Genomic DNA, 19,058 nt, shown 5'->3' on the forward strand with positions numbered 1-19,058 from the left:
GGTATTTTAGGCATTTCTTAAATGTAAACAAAAGTATGTCGTGTATTTGTGCAATTAGTAAACATTCACAACTCACTAAATAACAAGAAGAAATGAAAGAGTATAAAACAAGCTTATCTTTGCAGGGGACCAGAAAGTTACTAATTTCACTTCTCTCTCTTTCCCACCCCACCCCCAAGTCATCTATTGTATAGCAACTTGGCTAAGAAAATACGAGTCATCTGCTAAATGTTTGTAACTTGCAGAACATTGAGTTAAATACAAAGGATTCAACAGTCAATGGGTGGAAATGTTCCCAGATCCCATGAGGATTATGGTTGATCAGAGAAGGTGGAAAATTAGACAGATAATCACAATAATATGTAGTGAGGGCTATGACATAATCCCACAGTTGCCTTGCAAATTCGTGACTCTAGCTAAGGCCTTGTTTCTACATATCATTGAGCATGTGTGATCCAGATGCATTGTGGGAACATCCCCTCCTTACTGTAACTTTCAGATTTCCTCTAAGTGTTCGCTAAAAGTGACTGCTTCTAACTATATGCAGCTTTCATGCCCTTGGGGGGTCCAGTCTCTGAGGGAGAAGGCAGTTAAAATGAACTTGTGTACAATGGGGGGGAAAAAAAATCAAGTTCTAGTGTGACTGTCACAGAAGAATAGAAACGCAAAATCACTCTGATGTGTGCTTCCCATATTCTCTCCCTTAGGACATCTCCTTGGCCTCTCCCACGATGATTCCAAATTCTGTGAGGAGAACTTTGGTTCCACAGAAGATAAGCGCTTAATGTCTTCCATCCTAACCAGCATCGATGCATCCAAACCCTGGTCCAAATGCGCCTCAGCCACCATCACAGAATTTCTGGACGATGGCCATGGTAGGTATTGGCAAGGACAATAGAGTCTCAAAAACAAAACTTGGGATTGTTACGAGATTTTCTTCATTATATCCTCATGACCTTCACCTTGCCTTCTAAAACAAGGGTGGTTTAGATAGTGTCAAAAGAAAAAGAGCAAGAGACTGTCTGTTGTGCATCATGCCAACGTCCTTGGTGGCATTGTAGTGATGATATTTTTGCCTTTGAATTGAAAAGTTCAAAGGAGAAGCAGTGTGGGAGACCACACAGAAGGCCTCGCTTAGTAGCCTGAAAGCCTGGCTTCTGCTCCTTCTTTCACCACTGGCTTCCTGTGAGGATGCTGGCAGACATCTTGCATCCCTGCTATTAATATGACTCGCAGAATTATTTGTTACATGCCTATTATAGGGGTGTGGTTACGTAGGTGCCGGTTCTGTCAGATTCTCTTTATGGCAACAGAAAGCCAGGGAAGAAAGCTCTTGAGACTTCCATTTACTGGAAGGATTTGGTTTCATCCTGACAGCAGATACTCCTGAAGGCAAAGTAGAAACTGAAGAATAGAAATAGAAAATCAATCTGAACAGGGAGAAAATATTTTAAGAACTTCAAAAGAAATTCTTTGGCTTTCTCGTTCAGATACAGCTCAAGAGCACGGCATACTCTATTAAATTCTCTAGATCTGGGATTAGTGGATTATATTAAAATATTAAGTAGGTCACAGTTTTAAGAAATAATAAATTCTGACCCATAAGCAATCTTTGAAATAAGCAGTTGCAAGCTTCCCCGCATTCCTTATTTTAAAACACTAGAGACGGTGGAGAGTAGACTCATTGGAGTTAAAAGAACTTCAGAGACCACTCAATTCAAGCTTCTCATATTACAGAAATGGAAATATTCTCATTGTGGGTTTTTTTTTTTTTCCTTTATTGATTTTAGAGAGAGAGGAAGGGAGAGGGGGAGAGAGATAGAAGCATCAATGAGAGAGAACATTGAATGGCTGCCTCCTGCATGCTCCCCACTGGGGATCAGACCCACAACCTGGGCATGTGCCCTGACTGGGAATCAAACCAGTGACCTCTTGGTGCGTGGGTCGATGCTCAACCACTGAGCCACACTGGCCAGGCTCTAATTTCTTGTTTTTATTTCTCTTAAAATTTGTCTCTTTATAAAAGTGGTGGTGGAATTGAATATGATAGACATTCTTGAGCATAATAATTGTCCATAAATTTAACTTATAATGTATAGTTCAAAGTTGAGTAAAGAGAATCTGTGATAACTGTTTTTTCCTAGTTCCACAAAGTTTATGGCTTGATATATTTATCATTTCTTGGTGAGCTCACCACCTTCAGTGCTGGGTTCATAATGCCAAAACAATTAAAAATTTAATTTGTTTCATACAAAAATAAATTCTGCTACATGGTTCTTTGGTATCTTGTAGGCAAAATCTATTCATTAACTCATTGTTTGCTCTGTTCGTAGAAATGCTTTATCCACATGGGACTTTTAAAATTTCCTATTCCTAAATATAATCCATGCCCAAGTTGGTTCAAAATTTTCCTCAGTACAAAATACATGTTCTTTGTTAATAGAAAGGACATCTCAAAATCTCAAAGATTTAGAGACAATACTAAGAATTAATGAACTGAGTTTTTCCTTTAGATTAATAATAGAGTAGGGATTTTCTGTTTAGCTCAGTTTACAATATTGATAAACTCCCAAAATGAGTGTTTACTTAATTATCTGCCTGTCTACATGTATCAAGTTAATATTTAGTATAGTCCCTCCTGGGTGGAATCTTACTCTCTACTCTTAATATTGCTATTGCTGGGTTTTTTTCCTTTTCAGGCTTTCTGAAAATGAAATCACATTAATATATTATTTCAGCATCACACGTTACACATTCCAAAAGGTTGAGTTAAACTTTGAATCACTAAATGAGAGGATTTAGTTGCTAAGGCAGCGAATACTTATGGCTAAAGTGGGACCAAAATTTTTTTTTCTGTGCAAGTATTAGGTCAGTTAATTACAATGCTGTGCAGAATCCTGTTTCTTATTGCCATAATTTTGGAATGATTCATTTATTTAACGTTTGTGGAATCCATGATCTTAGTTTCTGTGTAGTAAATATGATTTTAGTATTGTCTTCATTTCTGAACATATTTCTGTATTTGAAAGAGTCCACACTCAGATTTATTAAATTTTTGCAACAAGTTTACACATTCTGTATATCTCTCTATGTCTATTCCAAAGGACCTCATGGTATATAAAAACCAAAAACATACTTTTAGTAGAAATAGATCTAATTCACTTGCAGTGGTCAAGCCTTATCAGAATTTCACATAGATATGTTAAATGAATAAATCCAATGACCTAAATTGAATTTAGACAGCAAATTCTCTTACTTGATTTATTAGTTCATTTACTCAAACCTAGACTTTCACTTCTGAATATATTGGTTTGTCAATCTTGTGTTTTAACAACAACCAAAACTTTATCAGCAGCCTATAATGAATGAAGTGATTTCAGAATGAGGAAAAACAAAGAGAAGCCCTATGATAAAATGGCAAAGCTCAATTATATTCATTCCAACATAGCACGCACGGCAGTGCTCTCTGTCGCACTATCATTTCGATGTGAATTGAAATAGTACAGTAACTTTAAAATTGCAACCAGGAAACCAACTTAAGTGACAGTGTGGGAGTAGGAACTAGTAAATGCAATTTCCAGGTGGTTGAGGTTCTGACGTTTGCACTTCGCAGCTTAGGAGAGAACCAAGAAGAAAGTCAAAGTCCAGACGATGGAAAAACAAATTAACAAACAAATCCATCTTTGTCAGGAGGCTGAACCGATGCCATGAAACCATTTCATAGAACCTTTCACTTCACCTGTAGGGACCTACTCAGGCTTCCATCCAAAGCCCATATATTCATAGTTAGTAGAAATAATCTAATTTTTTTGCTCTAATTTTCTAGGCCACTAACAATTTTAAGCAATAACACAATCATGGTGGAGGTGGGGTGCACTCCAGACAGGTAAACTGGGAACAAGAAATGATGTCATAGACAATAAAGGGGAAACCAGAAACACAATAAGATATAGCCCAAAACATTAAAAGCTTAGAGGTCTGGCACCATTTTTCAAAAGGTCAAAAACCCTATCCCACCGGCACAATCTGTGAAGGTACCTTCAAATGTCAACATGACACAAAAATTGATACTCGGAAAGCAGTGATTTTCCTTTATTTAGGAAAATTAAATTGTGACCCCAATATAAAGGCAGCAAAGCAATTGCTCTTTTTAAATAGATACCCTCACAAAATGTATCCAATTTTTAGATGGTACCTAAAGAATTCATTATTCAGACAAATCTATTTATGGGTAAAAAATAGCTCATCCGTCTCTCCCTCCCACCTCCAGCAATGCTGGAGAAATGAGGTCTTAGAATACAATTAAATTCAAATCATTTGATTTGTGTTTAAAATTATTAGCTATAAGTAGCCGGACATTTATAGCACTCAACCACTGCCAAATTTAAATTCATTAATACTGAGTGTTTCCTGATTTAGTTCCAACAAGAAATATGTAGCAATTAGGTTATGGTTGAAAAGTCAGTATGCACACTCGAAAATAACTATGCCTGCACATTTCTGCTTCAGAAAAGGAGAAGCCATGTCTCCTGGGGACCCCAGCCCCTGCCAGCCTGGCCGAGATAGCTGCACATTCTGCAGTGTTTATGCAAGTGAGCTCCAGGCAAGCTGGCAGGAGTGTGATCCTCAAAGAGAAAGGGCGGCACTGGCCGAGAAACTGTGCGGTGAACGCAGGTTACTGAGTTTCCTTTCTTAAGTGCTCAATAACCTTGAAGCCAAAAACGATAACCGTGCCCCCAATGTACCCCTAAGTCACAGAGCCAGGTGATGAGAAAGGCCGCCACCCAAGTAGGTACAGCTCAAGTACTGCTAAGGAAAACCTATAGACAGTTTTGAAAAATTAACATGGAGCGCCCTGGCCGGTGTGGCGCAGCGGTGAGAGCGTCGGTCTGTGGTCCCGAAAGACCCGGGTTCAGTTCCCCCTAAAGGCATGTACCTCGGTTGCAGTTTGTCCCCGGCTCTGCTTGGGTCATGCGAGTGGCAGCCACTCGATGAGTCCCTTTCACATCGATGTTTCTCTGTCTCTCTCTCCCTCCCACTCTATCTGAATAAAAAATGGAAAAATGTCCTCAGATGAGGATTAAAAAAAAATTTAACATGGAGCGCCCTGGCTGGATTGGCTCTTTGTTTCTGTTGCCTTAGGTGTTGTATCGGTGAAAATTCTGCTGTGTATGATGTCTGAGATTTTGTTGCCTATATTTTCTTCTAGAATTTTTATAGAATCACGAGTTACATTTAAGTCTTTTATCCATTTTGAGTTTATTCTCGTGTATGGTGTAAGTTGATGGTCTAGCTTCATTTTTTTGCAAGTAGCTGTCCAATTTTCCCAACACCATTTATTGAAGAGACTGTCTTGACTCCACTGTATGCTCTTGCCTCCTTTGTCAAATATTAATTAAGCATATTGTCTTGGGTCAATTTCTGGGTTTAAAGGTCTAAGTTTATGTCCACTCACTGAATCCAGAACTTTGAAGATAAAATGTATGAGAAAATCAATTCTTGACTATAAAACTAATAATGTTATCTTAACATTCAGTTTCTTTTAATCTCAATCAAAATGTATTGGCCTAAAGTTGTTTATAACATCCTCATTATATTTTTAATATCTAGTGCATCTTTACTTATATCCTGTTTTTTTTATTCATTTAGAAAACATTAGGTCCATGGCCAGTTGCTCAGTGGTTAGAGCACTGGCCTGCAGTCCAGAGGGACCTGGGTTCAGTTCCCGCTAAGAGCATGTACCTTGGTTGCAGTTTGTCCCTGGCCCTGGTTGGGTTGTATGGAAGGCAGCCACTCGATGTGTCCCTTTCACGTCGATGTTTCTATCTCTCTCTCTCTGTCTCTCTTTCTCTCTCTTAAAAAGAAAATATTAGGTACATTTTGTAAGTATACTTGGTATACAATATCATGTTAGTTTCAGGCCTATAGTATAGTGATTCGACATTCAGATATTTTACAATGTGACTACCTCACTAAGTCTGCTAGATGTAGCATTCAGTGTTTAAGTTAGTCCTCATCAGTTCAAAACCCATTATGGCAGTATCTTGATTTTCACCATAAATGTGTACTTTACTAGAGTCTGCCAAGAAGACATCTATTTAAAGTCCATGGTGAGACTTGCATGTTTAAAAAGCTAGGCTTCATCCTTGAACACGGATAATTTTTCATCTAATTCCCTTGCTGTTGCATCTGCTCTACAGTGTACCTAACGCTTCTAACAGGTTCACAAACAGACCCTTTGAATTATTTTTGATCAGCAAGTGTCTGTCCTTCTTCATGGCCTCATTCGTGCCCCTGCCGCGGGGCATCAGGTTCCCTTTCAACGTTAAACATTCAAGTGAAGACTGAAGGAAGAGTTGTAGGCCCGGGGCGATGAGGATAGGAAGGAGGGGGGACAGTCTGCAGTGGTTAGGATCCTTTGAATGAGTTTTGTTAGGAATATTAATTAATTTCACCTAGGCCATGGCTGTTTGGGCCAATGCTTAATTTCCTACCTATGTACTGAAACAGAACGCAGAATAACTACAGTATTAGATACAGGGAAGAAAACACGAAAAGAATGAAGAGCAACCTACCTTAGTCCAGTAATTCTCCTTAATCTTTAATACGAAAGACAAACAATGCTGGAAGTCAGATATAACTGTTCCAAAGGTTCTTCTGTCCCATGTCCTGGAGGCACGGCACACTTCCTGTCACCCCTTAGTGTACCTGTGGCCCTGGAGAGGCCATTCTGCCTTTTATTTGTCCATCACGAATCACCGCAGTTTACTTTTTAATTTTTCACCTTACTTGTAGCATTTCACTTCAGATGGGTAGTAAAAACAAATGTACAATCTGCACACATTTCTATTGTCTTTCTTATAGAAATGGTCCATGTATATGCATCAAATGTTAAAACAAAAGGGAAGAAAAGGAGGGAGGGAGAGAAAGGCAGGAGAAAGGAAAAAGCAACTTGGCAGTTTTGGGAACATGGCGAACAGACAGATGCTGGCAGCAAAGCCCGGGTAGGATTTCACACGAGGGTAAATTAAAAACCACGTGAAGTGGATATGAGAACGTGACGGGGAATAAAAGTAACACCGGGCTAGAAAAGTCAGCAGTAGACTGGATACTTGTAGTGGTCAATATGAATGATGCTAAAAGATTGATCAATTCCCTCTTTTTCTCCTCCCCCAAAATGCACACAATTTTTAAAATGGAAAATCTATGTCCAATCCACTATTACTGATATTTTAAATATTCTATACTGAGAGATTCAGAATAAGGCTTTTTATTGATTTTTAAAAATTGTTCTGTCATTTGGTAGAGAAGCCTGTACTTATTTTAATTTTGTATTTATTTATTTATTTATTTATTTATTCTTTAATCCTCACTGGAGCATATTTTTTCTATCATCAGATAGAGTAGGAGGGAAGGAGAGAGAGAGAAACATCGAGGTGAGAGAGACACAGCAATTGGCTGCCTCCCGCACAACCTCAACCAGGGCCAAGGATGAATCTCAACCGAGGTACGTGCCCCTGGCCAGAATAGAACCCTCACGCAACTCATTGGTCCACGGGCCGACGCTCTAACCATTGAGCGAAACTGACCAAGGCGCCACCTCTGAAACTCACCTTTTCACAAGCTGATTTCAGACTGTTTGCACTATGCATTTCTTTTCACTCATCCTCGACTAGTGAGGGAGAAAGCATGTCTGTCGGCAACCACATGTCCACACACAGGTGGAGAGTTATTTTGCTGGGACGTACCAGATAGGCCCATGTCACTTACACACATGTGAAGACTTCCCAGCTAATATTCAGTGACCCAGACTTTTGTTCTCTGCTTTTTAGTAAAATTTTTAAAAGATTTTGAAAGCAGCACTTTTGAAGAATTGGAAAGCATTCTTGCTGTCTCAGAGATCTGCAGTCTCCCAACATCAGCCATCTGTTGAGTGTTCCCTGGTTTGCACAGGGCTTTCTGATGTAGCAATAAAGATAAGTTTTTCGGTGACCTTCTGAGGTGACCAATCTCGCTCTGCCTTCTAAACAAAGCGCAGTGAGGTTCTATCATTCTTTCCTATTGACTTGGTGTTGATGTTTTTCTTTTAACTCGATGTTTTTCTCCCCAAGTTCTCTTTGGCTGGATACTTATTTTTAATGCTTTTCCTGGCTTGCCTTAAGAAGTTTTTACCTCTTCAAATGTTCTGGCTCAGACGTTCAATAGGAACTTTGCCCTTTATTCATTTTCATATAATGCCTCCATCTCAGATTGACAAATTCTAAGGTATTCACTTGGAAGAAATTTTAGTGTAGTCGTTGTAAAACATTTGCAATATATTTAAAATGTGCTGAATATTTAATTTCTTGGTGGAAAGTGGGATTTAAATATGATTTTTATTGTTGACTAGAAAGAATAACTCAAATACATTGTTAAATATATTGGGCATAGGAGCAACTATCATTGTTTTGTATTTTTCTGGGGGCCTCTTGTATCTTTTTTAGCTAAATTTACCCTTACAGTGTCAGGGTGAAAAGAGAAACATGTCAGAGGGCTGGAAAATAAATTAGGGAGAGGTTAACTAAGTTGGCCAAGAACACTCAGCCCTTAGTGTTTTGCCAGAATTAGACTTTAGACCTGGTGTTTCTACCATTAGGCGTGATACCCACACCATTTAAAGGACCCTTACACCCCCTTGCCCTTCAGCAACAAAACCAGAACAATGTATCCACGTGCAAAGAGGAGGTAAGGCGCTAAATGATGAAGGAGGGTAAAACCCTAACAGCCCCGTGACCTTGTGACCTTGGGTAGAGGATCTGTCTTTGTGTTCCTCAGCTTCCTTGTCTGTAAAATAAAGAAAACAATGGAGTCTGCTTGGTAGAGTCTCGTGAGGATTAAATAAACTAGTACACTGAATAAATAATGACAATAGTGTAAGTGTGAAAGGAATAGTTGTCATTTTCAGTACTCTTTTTTTTTTTTTCTTATCCTCGCCCCAGGACATTTTTCCATGTTTTGTTCAGATAGAGTGGGAGGGAGAGAGGGAGAGAAACATCTATGTGAAAGGGACACATAGAGTGGCTGCCACCTGCACGACCAACCAGGGCCAGGGACAAACTGCAACTGAGGTACATGCCCTTAGCGGGAACCGAACCGGGTCTCTCTGGACCGCAGGCCGACGCTCTAATCGCTGAGCCAAACCAGCCAGGGCTATTTTCAATACTCTTCAGAATCAGTAGGTGAATCCTAAAAGCAAGGAAACAAAAGATGCAGGCAGTACTGGGCCATGCCCGGGCTCCCGCCTGGTGGTGGAAAGTGAAGCGAGGATTCGTGGGAAGCTTTATGCAGGGGCCTGAGTCCCATTTCAGCTTCTGCAATGGCATCATCCATGTGGCGTGCTGGCCTCTGCCTCTGCCCAGCTCGCTGAACACCCCCCATGTTACTCTGCCGGGGGGGCCCCGACTGGCTGGGGCCGACACGCCAAACAGCAACAAACACGAAGTACATGGAAAACAAGCACGAAGGGGAGACCTAGGAGGAGGAGAGCGAAAAAGATAGACCTTGGCCCAATTCAGCAAAATTCTTTCTTTTTCTTCCGTTCCACCTTTATTTTGTGACTCTTGAAAGCTCTTCATTAACATCTCATCTGTCGGGGAGAAATGCTTTATTTAGTCTATTTCTTTCACTTTCCTGGGAGGCCTTCAGGGATGGATCTGGGTCATTTTATTTTTTTACCCAACATCTAGTCTGTTGGTTAGGACACTGTAGGTGCCAACCAAATACACTGGGCATCCAGCCCACACTGGTTTTCGGTGAGTGTGGAATGAATGAGGTATCACCTCGCTTGCTGTTTTTGGGGTGAGTGGGAGGGGACATGATTAGGCACTTGAGGAAGAGGAAGGTTGAAAGTGGGGAGGGGGTACAAATAGAGGACCCAAGACTCACGGCTGCTCGGTGTTCTAAAGGCTCATGTATGGTTGTTATGTTCATTATTTTATTTCCTCCAGGTCTATCCCGGTTTCTTCTAGTCTGTTAGCACAATGGCTATTTAACTAATTATTACCCAGTGTGTATGTGCCATCATACCACCGCCATTGTTATAGATGCCCCAGAGCTAATACATCACCCACTGAAAACCCTGGAGGGTGTGGGTGAGCCCACGGGGAACCCACTGCAGATCTGTGGGTGCATCATGTTTCAGCACGTCTTTAGATCCATGACTTCGGTGGTTGGAAAGCGGGATGCGGAACAGTGGTCCATCTTGGTGCCTCTTTCAGGTAACTGTTTGCTGGACCTACCTCGCAAGCAGATCCTGGGCCCCGAGGAACTCCCGGGACAGACCTACGATGCCACCCAGCAGTGCAACCTGACCTTCGGGCCCGAGTACTCCGTGTGCCCTGGCATGGACGTGTGCGCCCGCCTGTGGTGCGCCGTGGTGCGCCAGGGCCAGATGGTGTGTCTCACCAAGAAGCTGCCGGCCGTGGAAGGGACACCGTGTGGGAAAGGGCGGATTTGCCTGCAGGGCAAGTGTGTGGACAAAACCAAGAAGAAATATTATTCAGTAAGTGATTGTCCTCTCACGCGGTACCTTCCTGTGACGTGTGGGACTGTCACCAGAAGGCTTTGTTTTCTCGTTAAAATGTTTTTTCCCTGGGAGATCTATTCATTGCTCCTCCTTGAGCCCAGGGGCCATTGCCAGTCATCAGCAGCTGGAGGCGATGCGGACCATGCCCGCTCTTCCCAGCTCATGTCTGTGACAAATGAGTGGACAGCCCAGATGGTCTCTGCTTGGGACCCCGGTAGGGCACAGTCTTTGGAAGTTAACTTAAAGCTTCTCTTACCCAAGTGATGAGAAAACATTCATTTGGGGTCGTTAAGGACCTAGCAGTCGGGCTGACACGCATTCCTCATACTGGGCAGCCCCAGAGCGATCTGGCTCCCCCACAGCAGCTCATGTAACTTCAGACTGAGGCCACCCAGCCTGCGCAGGGACCCGCCCTGCAGTCTGTGTCCAGGTTGGCAGCTGCCGTCATCTCCAAGGCCCGGACCAAGCTCGTGTTTACCCTCACTCACGAAATGTTTCAAGTCCCTGGAACAGCGATTTTCACTCATCTCCTGGCATAGATAAACTAATTACTAAAATTCTGTGGCACACCCCAAAAAATACATTTTTTCTCGATCTGACTGAAAAAAAAAAAACGTATAATTTTTTCCCTGTTTAGATTTTATTTATTATTATTATTTTATTGTTGACACTTACAGATGTCCCCATCCCCACCTTTGACCGCCTCCACCAGGCCCCACACCCCTCCCCCGGCCTTCACCACACTGTCGTCTGTGTCCATGGGTTGTGCGTACATGTTGTTTGGTTAATCTCTTCACCTTCTTTCCTCCAGTCTCGCCCACCCCCTCTTCTCTGCTATTGTCAGTCTGTTCCACATGTCCATGCCTTACCCCAGATGGGGATTGTGTGTTAGCTGTTGTCATTCTTTTATTTTATTTGACAATCGAAGGGAAAAGAGGTGCACGCGTCTGACTGAATAGTCAGGTATTGAATGTTTTAAAAACTGTTGCGGCGCATCATCCAAAATCGCTGCCCTAGGCACGTTGCCTGTGTCTTCAAAAGCTGTCACCTCCTCAGATGCCCTGACACCAGCAGCCTGCAGACGTTCTTCACACGTTCCCCTCGGCAAAGCAGTTCATGATATTCTTCCTTTAGGAGTCGGTCAGAGTTTCCAGCGTGACAGACCTGGGGTGGCATCACAGGGCTCCTCATTCCCCGTGGTGTGTGTGAACCCCGCTGTCCATCCCATTTCCTCTCTAGGTGCTGAGATTCTAAGCTAGCGAGGAATTAAGCCAAGCCTAGGTCAAGCACGGGATGCATGTGACAGACTGTCTATCACAGACAGGATGTGTGATGTCAAAGGCACTGCAGAACTTTTGCGTTCAAGAGGGAGAACAGATAGAAGCACAATGAACTCACACCGGTGCCATACAAAACCTTTGGCTTCATGCATTTTGTTAAAGTGCAAGATCAGAGTGGCTACAAAGTTAACCAGGGTGTAGTGGTGATTAACAGAAATGTGCATTATCAGAATGCATCAGTCAAAATGAGGAACCAGGAGTAATCCTTGCAGCGTGCTAAGTACTTAGGATGAAGCATTCAAGACCTCTCCTGGAGGGGGAAGGGGAGGCAGAAAAGATGAACTGCTTAGAATCGGCAACACATTGTAATTCCAGAACATTCACTACCTATGACCATGCTCAATTCATTGAAAATTTAACTCTAACTGTGATGGAGTTTTCATTGTCATATATGCAAGTGATTTCCAAATATACCTTTTGAATGCTTTCCTCCCTTCCAATTAAAATGTTTTCTGCTATCTATTTCAGACATCAAGCCATGGCAACTGGGGATCCTGGGGGTCCTGGGGCCAGTGTTCTCGCTCATGTGGGGGAGGAGTACAGTTTGCCTATCGCCACTGCAATAACCCAGCACCCAGAAACAGTGGCCGTTACTGCACAGGAAAGAGGGCCATCTATCGTTCCTGCAGTGTTGTGCCCTGCCCTGCTAACGGTATGCTGCTCCCAAGGGTCAACAACCACCCTGTGTCACGTGCAATTTCTGTTCTAGCAGTAATAAATAGCGAAGTCTGGAGAAATCGCCTGCTAATCTTGTACTTCATAGTTATACCAGTGTGCAAATCAGCAACAATACATGAGTGAGTTTTAAATTATTGTTATAAACAACTGAGCAGTCAGTGCGTAGGAAGAAAATAATTGCTGTTTTCAACTCTGTATAGATAAAACATTTTCAACACTGGCATGTAAAGAGACTTGGAAAGAAAAAAATTAGCATCCTCTAAAAATTATTAAAATGCTCAAGAATGCATGTCAGTTTCAGAACAATAGAGTGATAATGTGACATGGTTGTGTTTCAGGTAAATCTTTCCGCCATGAACAGTGTGAGGCCAAAAATGGATACCAGGCTGATGCGAAAGGAGTGAAAACATTTGTGGAATGGGTCCCCAAGTATGCCGGCGTCCTGCCGGGGGACGTGTGCAAACTGACCTGCAGAGCTAAGGGCACCGGCTACTACGTGGTGTTTTCTCCGAAGGTAACTGACTGCACACCATCTGTCCAGACACAGGAGGCGTCCCTGGTGGACATGATTTGGTAGAAGGAAGCCTGCAGATACCAACTGTAAACAGTCCTTATTTTGGAGGTGGCTGGATTTTGAAGGGTTTTATTTTCATCTCTGTAGTTTCCACATTTTCAAACTTGATACAAGGAAGAATATTGTTCTGTAAACAGAACAAGTAAATGTTTCAAAAGCTCTTTTTGAAAAGTGTAACTCTGTTAAGTCAAGTGAGATGTGACCTGAAATTCAAAATATCCCTGAAAACGGGTATTTTTAAGACACGTTAGTAAAGGAGACTATAAAGCAAGAAAGCTTTTCTATTTTTGTGATTATTTACTTAAGCATTTTGTTAGTGATTCATGAAGATGGATTCCAAGATCATTGTCTCTGACCTAGATGTTTAAATGTCTTACACCTTTAGTGTGAATCAATGTCTCTCTAGTTGTATGCAGAATATGTGTGTGTGAAATTAGCTCTTATGTTTCAGGAGAATATTTTCTAAATACTGTGGCATTACTTCTCAGAATGTAGCAATGTATCTATTACTGCCTATCTAATTTGCAAACAGGTGCTGCATTTAGTTTTTTTTTTTAATTAAAAAACTTTTTTCTTTAATTAGTTACATTCAATATTATTTTGTGTTAGTTCTGGGTGTACAGCATAGTGGTTAGACAATCATATATTTTACAAAGTGTTCCCCTAATATTTCCAATCCTCATCTGACACTGTACATCGTTATTAGAATACGATCGACGGTATTCCCTATGCTGTACTTGGCATCCCCGTAACTGTTTTGTAACTACCAGCCTGTACTTCTCAGTCCCTTCACAGCAGGTGCTACATTTAAAACCGCCTCTGTAACTGGCCTTCAGATATGTATGACCTATTATTGAAAAATACCTTCATGCTCAACTAATGTAACTTAAAAATATTTTATATTTGTATTGCAAAACAATGCCTTTTCATTTTTAAAAATAGTACAGAGACATAAAAACAAAAACAACACCTGGAAATATAACTATCCGGAGAACTGTTAACCTATTGGCGTTTACCTTACTTCAATTTATACACACTCACATATACACACATATGAAAATTTGAATATACACAGATACAAAATATGTTTATATATATATGACATGTTATTTATATACACTTACATGCACAAATTATAAGTAGTCTGTGTACATCCTATTTTATAACTAGGTTTATATATATATATGTTAATTTTTTCACGCAAATATATTCATTCTCTTCCAGCAAGTAGTTCTCACAGACTTCTCTTCCTACACTAATGTATTTGTCTCCATTTCAGCATCTAACAGTTCGACAGCACAGTTCAACCATTACACGGTTTTGAAGGTCAGGTTTAGATTTTCCGATGTATTGCTATAATCACAATTACGCGACAAAGAAAGATCTCCTGTGATCTTGAGCCTGCTCACACCCTGCTCTCAGCACGAGGGACAGCCCCACAGACTGAGTGAAGAGACTGCTCCTCTCAGTGTACAAGGCTGTACAGTGGGACCGTGTGATGCATTCAGGAATGGAGGCGAACACCTTGGGTGTCCAAACACTTTCGGACTTAAGCTCAAGAGAGAGAGGGCATCACCGAGATCTGTCTTCTGCCAACACACAGGATTTTTCACTTAGCTCCCCTTGAAAACTATAGGTTTGGGGTTCTTTGTGTCTCTGTGTACTGTCTGTTCCAATCAAACTCAAAACTCACAAATTACAACGTGCTCTTTTGCCAAAGAAACCAAGTGCCGGGGCACAGTCACTCCGCAGCTCACGTGCTTCTCGCTCGCAGGTGACCGATGGCACGGAGTGTAGGCCGTACAGCAATTCCGTCTGCGTCCGGGGCAAGTGTGTGCGGACCGGCTGTGACGGCATCATTGGCTCCAAGCTGCAGTATGACAAGTGTGGAGTGTGCGGAGGAGACAACTCCAGTTGTACGAAGATCATCGGAACCTTCAATAAGAAAAGGTAAGGTGGTAGAACAATTGCCCGTATCTGAAGTGGGGGAAGCTTGAGTCAGACTCTGGCAAAATCGATCAAGGGCTCATGTCCCATAATAAGCTGTGTGTGCCAGGAGGGCTGGCAGAGCTCTTACACATGATGAAGATGTGAAGGGGCAGAGAGGAGAGGAAGGAGCTCTGGGTGCCAAGCGGGAACTCAGGGTGCCCCCAGAGCAGGTGGGCTGCGGCGGCCGCCAGGTCCGCATCCTGCAGACTCAAACCCGAAGCAAAGGCAGATGCATTGACCCCTATCTTGCAGGTCCGTCACTCCTGAGACGCAATTTGGGAAAGGAAGCTGGTTTCCATCTCACCTGCTGTTTTTCCTTTTTCAAACCAATTCTCATGGGGCTCTAGTTTTCTTGAGAAAACCTTTCTCATTGAAAAATGTTCAGCTAATTGCTGTGATGTAGACTGCAGTCTCATTTAAACCATCCTGGTTTAAATCTACTCTATACGGAGTAATGTCTGTTTCTCATGGTCCTTGACTCCACGCTTGCTTTAAACATGCAAGTTGTTAAAGTCAAATTTCTGGCATAAAATATGATGCGATCAGCTAGGACGGCGGAGTCAGCTAAAGAGTCTGCTGGATGCAGGGTTGGTTTTTTCTTCACCAGACTGCTCTCAGGCTGAGTGCTAGTGGGAAAGGACCCCTGTTTTCTGCAGGTATGTGCCGTGGTGTCCTTCCATGGAGAGTAATAGGCAAACCAAGTTAATGATAGAATTACTTAAAACAATCGCATGCCATGTTAATGTAAAAAGTCATCTTTGATCTGATAAAAATTTGTATGGCTGAAGAATTTATTCTGAATTAAAATATGCATTGCTAACCCTGTTTGCTAGCAATAAAATCCTTATTCATCTAATTCTATTGGGCTATCTAGGTCAAAAACTCTGCAAGTTCAATTATATCCTGAATTTTATATATTTCAAAGGTGTAAGACACCTTAAAAATGATCACGTCTAACCTTTTGTTTTCCAAATGAAGGAACTGGGACTCTGAAAGTTTAGGATTTACCCAAGTTTACATGGTTGATGAATGCCAGAGTGGAGGCTATAACTTAGGTTATAGGATGCACAGGCCATTTCGTACAAAATTTAAAAAGAAAAAGGAAGGATGGAAGAGAAAGAGGGAGGGAATGAAATTCAGAAGCCAAATAAGAAATGAAATTATTTTTTAAAAAATAATACCTTAGTACTGTATATTATAGCTCAGCCGGTGTGGCTCAGTGGTTGAGCATCGACCTCTGCACCAGAGGTCACCAGTTCAATTCCCAGTCAGGGCACATGCCCAGGGTGGGGGCCCTAACCCCAGTGGGGGCATGCAGGAGGCGGCCAATCAGTGTTCTCTCTCATTGATGTTTCTATTTCTCCCCCTCTCTCTTCCTCTCTCTCTGAAATCGATAAAGAAAAAAATACAATATATTATAGATTCTTCCTATATGAACTCATAAACCACTTTTTGAATGCTAAATTTAGCATTTTAATTTTTCTGTATCGACAACCAATGTCCGCACATTTGATGTCACATGAAACTGTGAAGAGATTCATGATGCCACTAGGTGGGGTGCACATCACCCCTGACAGATAGATTTGGCCAAGATTATATTATGTGATACAAATGGCCTGTTCAAGTACCCCAAATAAATTACCTTGGCCTGCTGTGATTGATGAAAAGGATTGCTGATCTCGGAGCTGGGATATTTGCGGTCCAGCTCTGGCCCAGTGGTTCACTAGTCATGTGAGCCTTCGGGAGTCGCTTGATCTCTTTACTATAGAATTCCTGAGAGCCGAATGGAAATGACACCAATTATCTTGCAAAGTACTATTGCGTTGAGGGTCCAGTGAGGTAACGCGTATGAAAATGTTTCATCCACTTCAAACCTCTTCAGAAATAGGACCCTATTGTTTTTTTATTTTATTTTTTATTTTTATTTTTTGGTACGTGACCCTAGCGAGAACTGAACCTGGGACTCTCTGGTCCACAGGCCGAGGCTCCAACCGCTGAGCCAAACCTGCCAGGGCAGGATCCTTTTCTTAATTCTTAATTCTATCCTTGTTCAGTTTTTCTCACCTCACTGTCAACTCAGTCCTTCCTCTGCTTAGGTCCAAAAGTTTGCAGTCACCTTTTACTCCTCATTTTCTCTCACACCCCACATTTGTCCATCAGCATGTCTTGTCAGTTCTACTCCCAGCATATATCCAGAATTTGGTTGCTCCTCACCACCACCAGGATCACTACCACTCCAGTCCAGTGATCATCACCTCTTACCGGGACCAGCCCAGCAGTATTCCCATGAGTCTTCAGGCCCCTTGCCTCCCAACCCCTCCTTCACAGAGCAAGGAGCTCCTTTATGTAGTACCTGGCAGAGCGTGACAATCATTGGCTCAACACCCTCCAGTGGCTCCCATCGCACTGTTTTGTAGCCTACAAGGTGCTGAGAGCCTTGTCCTGTCCTGTTCTGATCTCTTCTGTACCATCCCCTTCTCCGGCTCTGCTCCACCCTCACTGGACTTCCTGAAACTTCTCAGACATGGAAAGCAGGTGAGGGTGCACTATGTCTTCTCCCTAGAACCCATGTTCCCAGTGAACAAGCCAGGTGTTTTCTAAGAAGTCCTTTAGATAGCAGTCAAATGTCACCTCCCCAGGTAGTTGCTACTGTAAATGAAAACCTCCATCCCGGTCATTACTCTCTATCTTCTTACCCTGCTCTGTGTTTCTTCTCAGCTCTTATCAATAGATCTGGTCACATATTTTGTTTGGAGGAGGAGCTGGGGGTCTGCCTGTCCCCCGCTAGAATGTCACTGCCATGACGGCATACTCATGAAGGAATGAACGTAAGGCGATGACTGTTCTGAGAGCTGTGGACGTAGCCCTGAGCCAAACAAGAGTCCCCTGTCCTGCCAGCCAAGCTTAGTAAGAGTGCGGTGATAACAGCTGGGTTCATTCACGGTAGCCAGGGAAGCTGTTTAATGTCCAGAGTTAGATGACGCCCAGCATGGTGCCAAGAAAATGAATGAGTGCAAAGAGAGTTTTATTTTACGAAGGCACTAGAAATCAAGGCACTAATTCTCATACTTGTGAGCTTAGTTTGTGAACCTGTTGCAATGCCGACAGTCCCCAATGATTCCCACCAATGTGACCCAGGATGTAAAGAAGAGGTCAAAACCAAAGAAAACAACAACAAACAAACAAACCACAAACAGCTGTCCTACCTGAGTCCTTTACACTTCCTCTCGATCTCCTTTACACCCTGTTGGGTATCATTTCAACTCTGAATATAACCGGAACTCATTTTCATTCAGTTGCTGTAAAACGTAAGTGCAGAGGTGACGGTCACGTGCACAGGAATATGAGGACAGGAACACAGATTCGGAGTCAGGAGGCCCAGCGCTGCCTCTGTTGTAGTGCTTTATTATTATTATCTTTATTGCTTTTAGAAAAATAGGAAGGGAGAGGAAGAGAGAGAGAGAGGAACATGGATGAGAGAGAACATCGATTGGCTGCCTCCTAACGCCCCCACTGGGGATCAGGCCCACAACCTGTGCATGGGCCCTGTCCGGGAATCGAACTGGCGACCTCTTGGTGCATGGGCCAATGCTCAACCTCTGAGCCACACCAGCTGGGCTGTAGTGCTCTAATATAGGCCCCCTTGATGTGCTTTTTATGTAAGATAAGATATCATCTCCACCGTCCTGGCTTTGTTTGAAACCACTGTAGGTTTGTATATCATCTCTTGATACTAGATATTAAACACACACACACACAAAATAGTCCTGTAATAAAATCTAATCCAAAGTGTATTACAAAAATAAAAATAGCAAATGAAGTAGAATGGTTAAGCAACATTGTCAGCATTGTATCTTGTCTTCAGCACTGTGGAGGCTCCAACACCTGTCTGGAGACCAGATGCCCAGTGGAC

General features: G+C 42.3%; 1 protein-coding gene across 1 annotated transcript in view; it reads left to right on the forward strand.

The window, feature by feature from the left end:
• The window catches only part of ADAMTS5 (ADAM metallopeptidase with thrombospondin type 1 motif 5), a 44,578-nt gene that overhangs the window by 23,074 nt on the left and 2,446 nt on the right, over positions 1–19,058 (forward strand). The window contains exons 3-7 of the mRNA XM_036243149.1: positions 708–875; positions 10,257–10,540; positions 12,373–12,556; positions 12,921–13,096; positions 14,931–15,106. Of these exons, the coding sequence (XP_036099042.1) occupies positions 708–875; positions 10,257–10,540; positions 12,373–12,556; positions 12,921–13,096; positions 14,931–15,106 (988 nt within the window). The remainder of the gene's footprint in view (positions 1–707; positions 876–10,256; positions 10,541–12,372; positions 12,557–12,920; positions 13,097–14,930; positions 15,107–19,058) is intronic.

Source organism: Molossus molossus, unplaced genomic scaffold, assembly GCF_014108415.1.
Source record: "Molossus molossus isolate mMolMol1 unplaced genomic scaffold, mMolMol1.p scaffold_m16_p_5, whole genome shotgun sequence".
Lineage (NCBI taxonomy): Eukaryota > Metazoa > Chordata > Mammalia > Chiroptera > Molossidae > Molossus > Molossus molossus.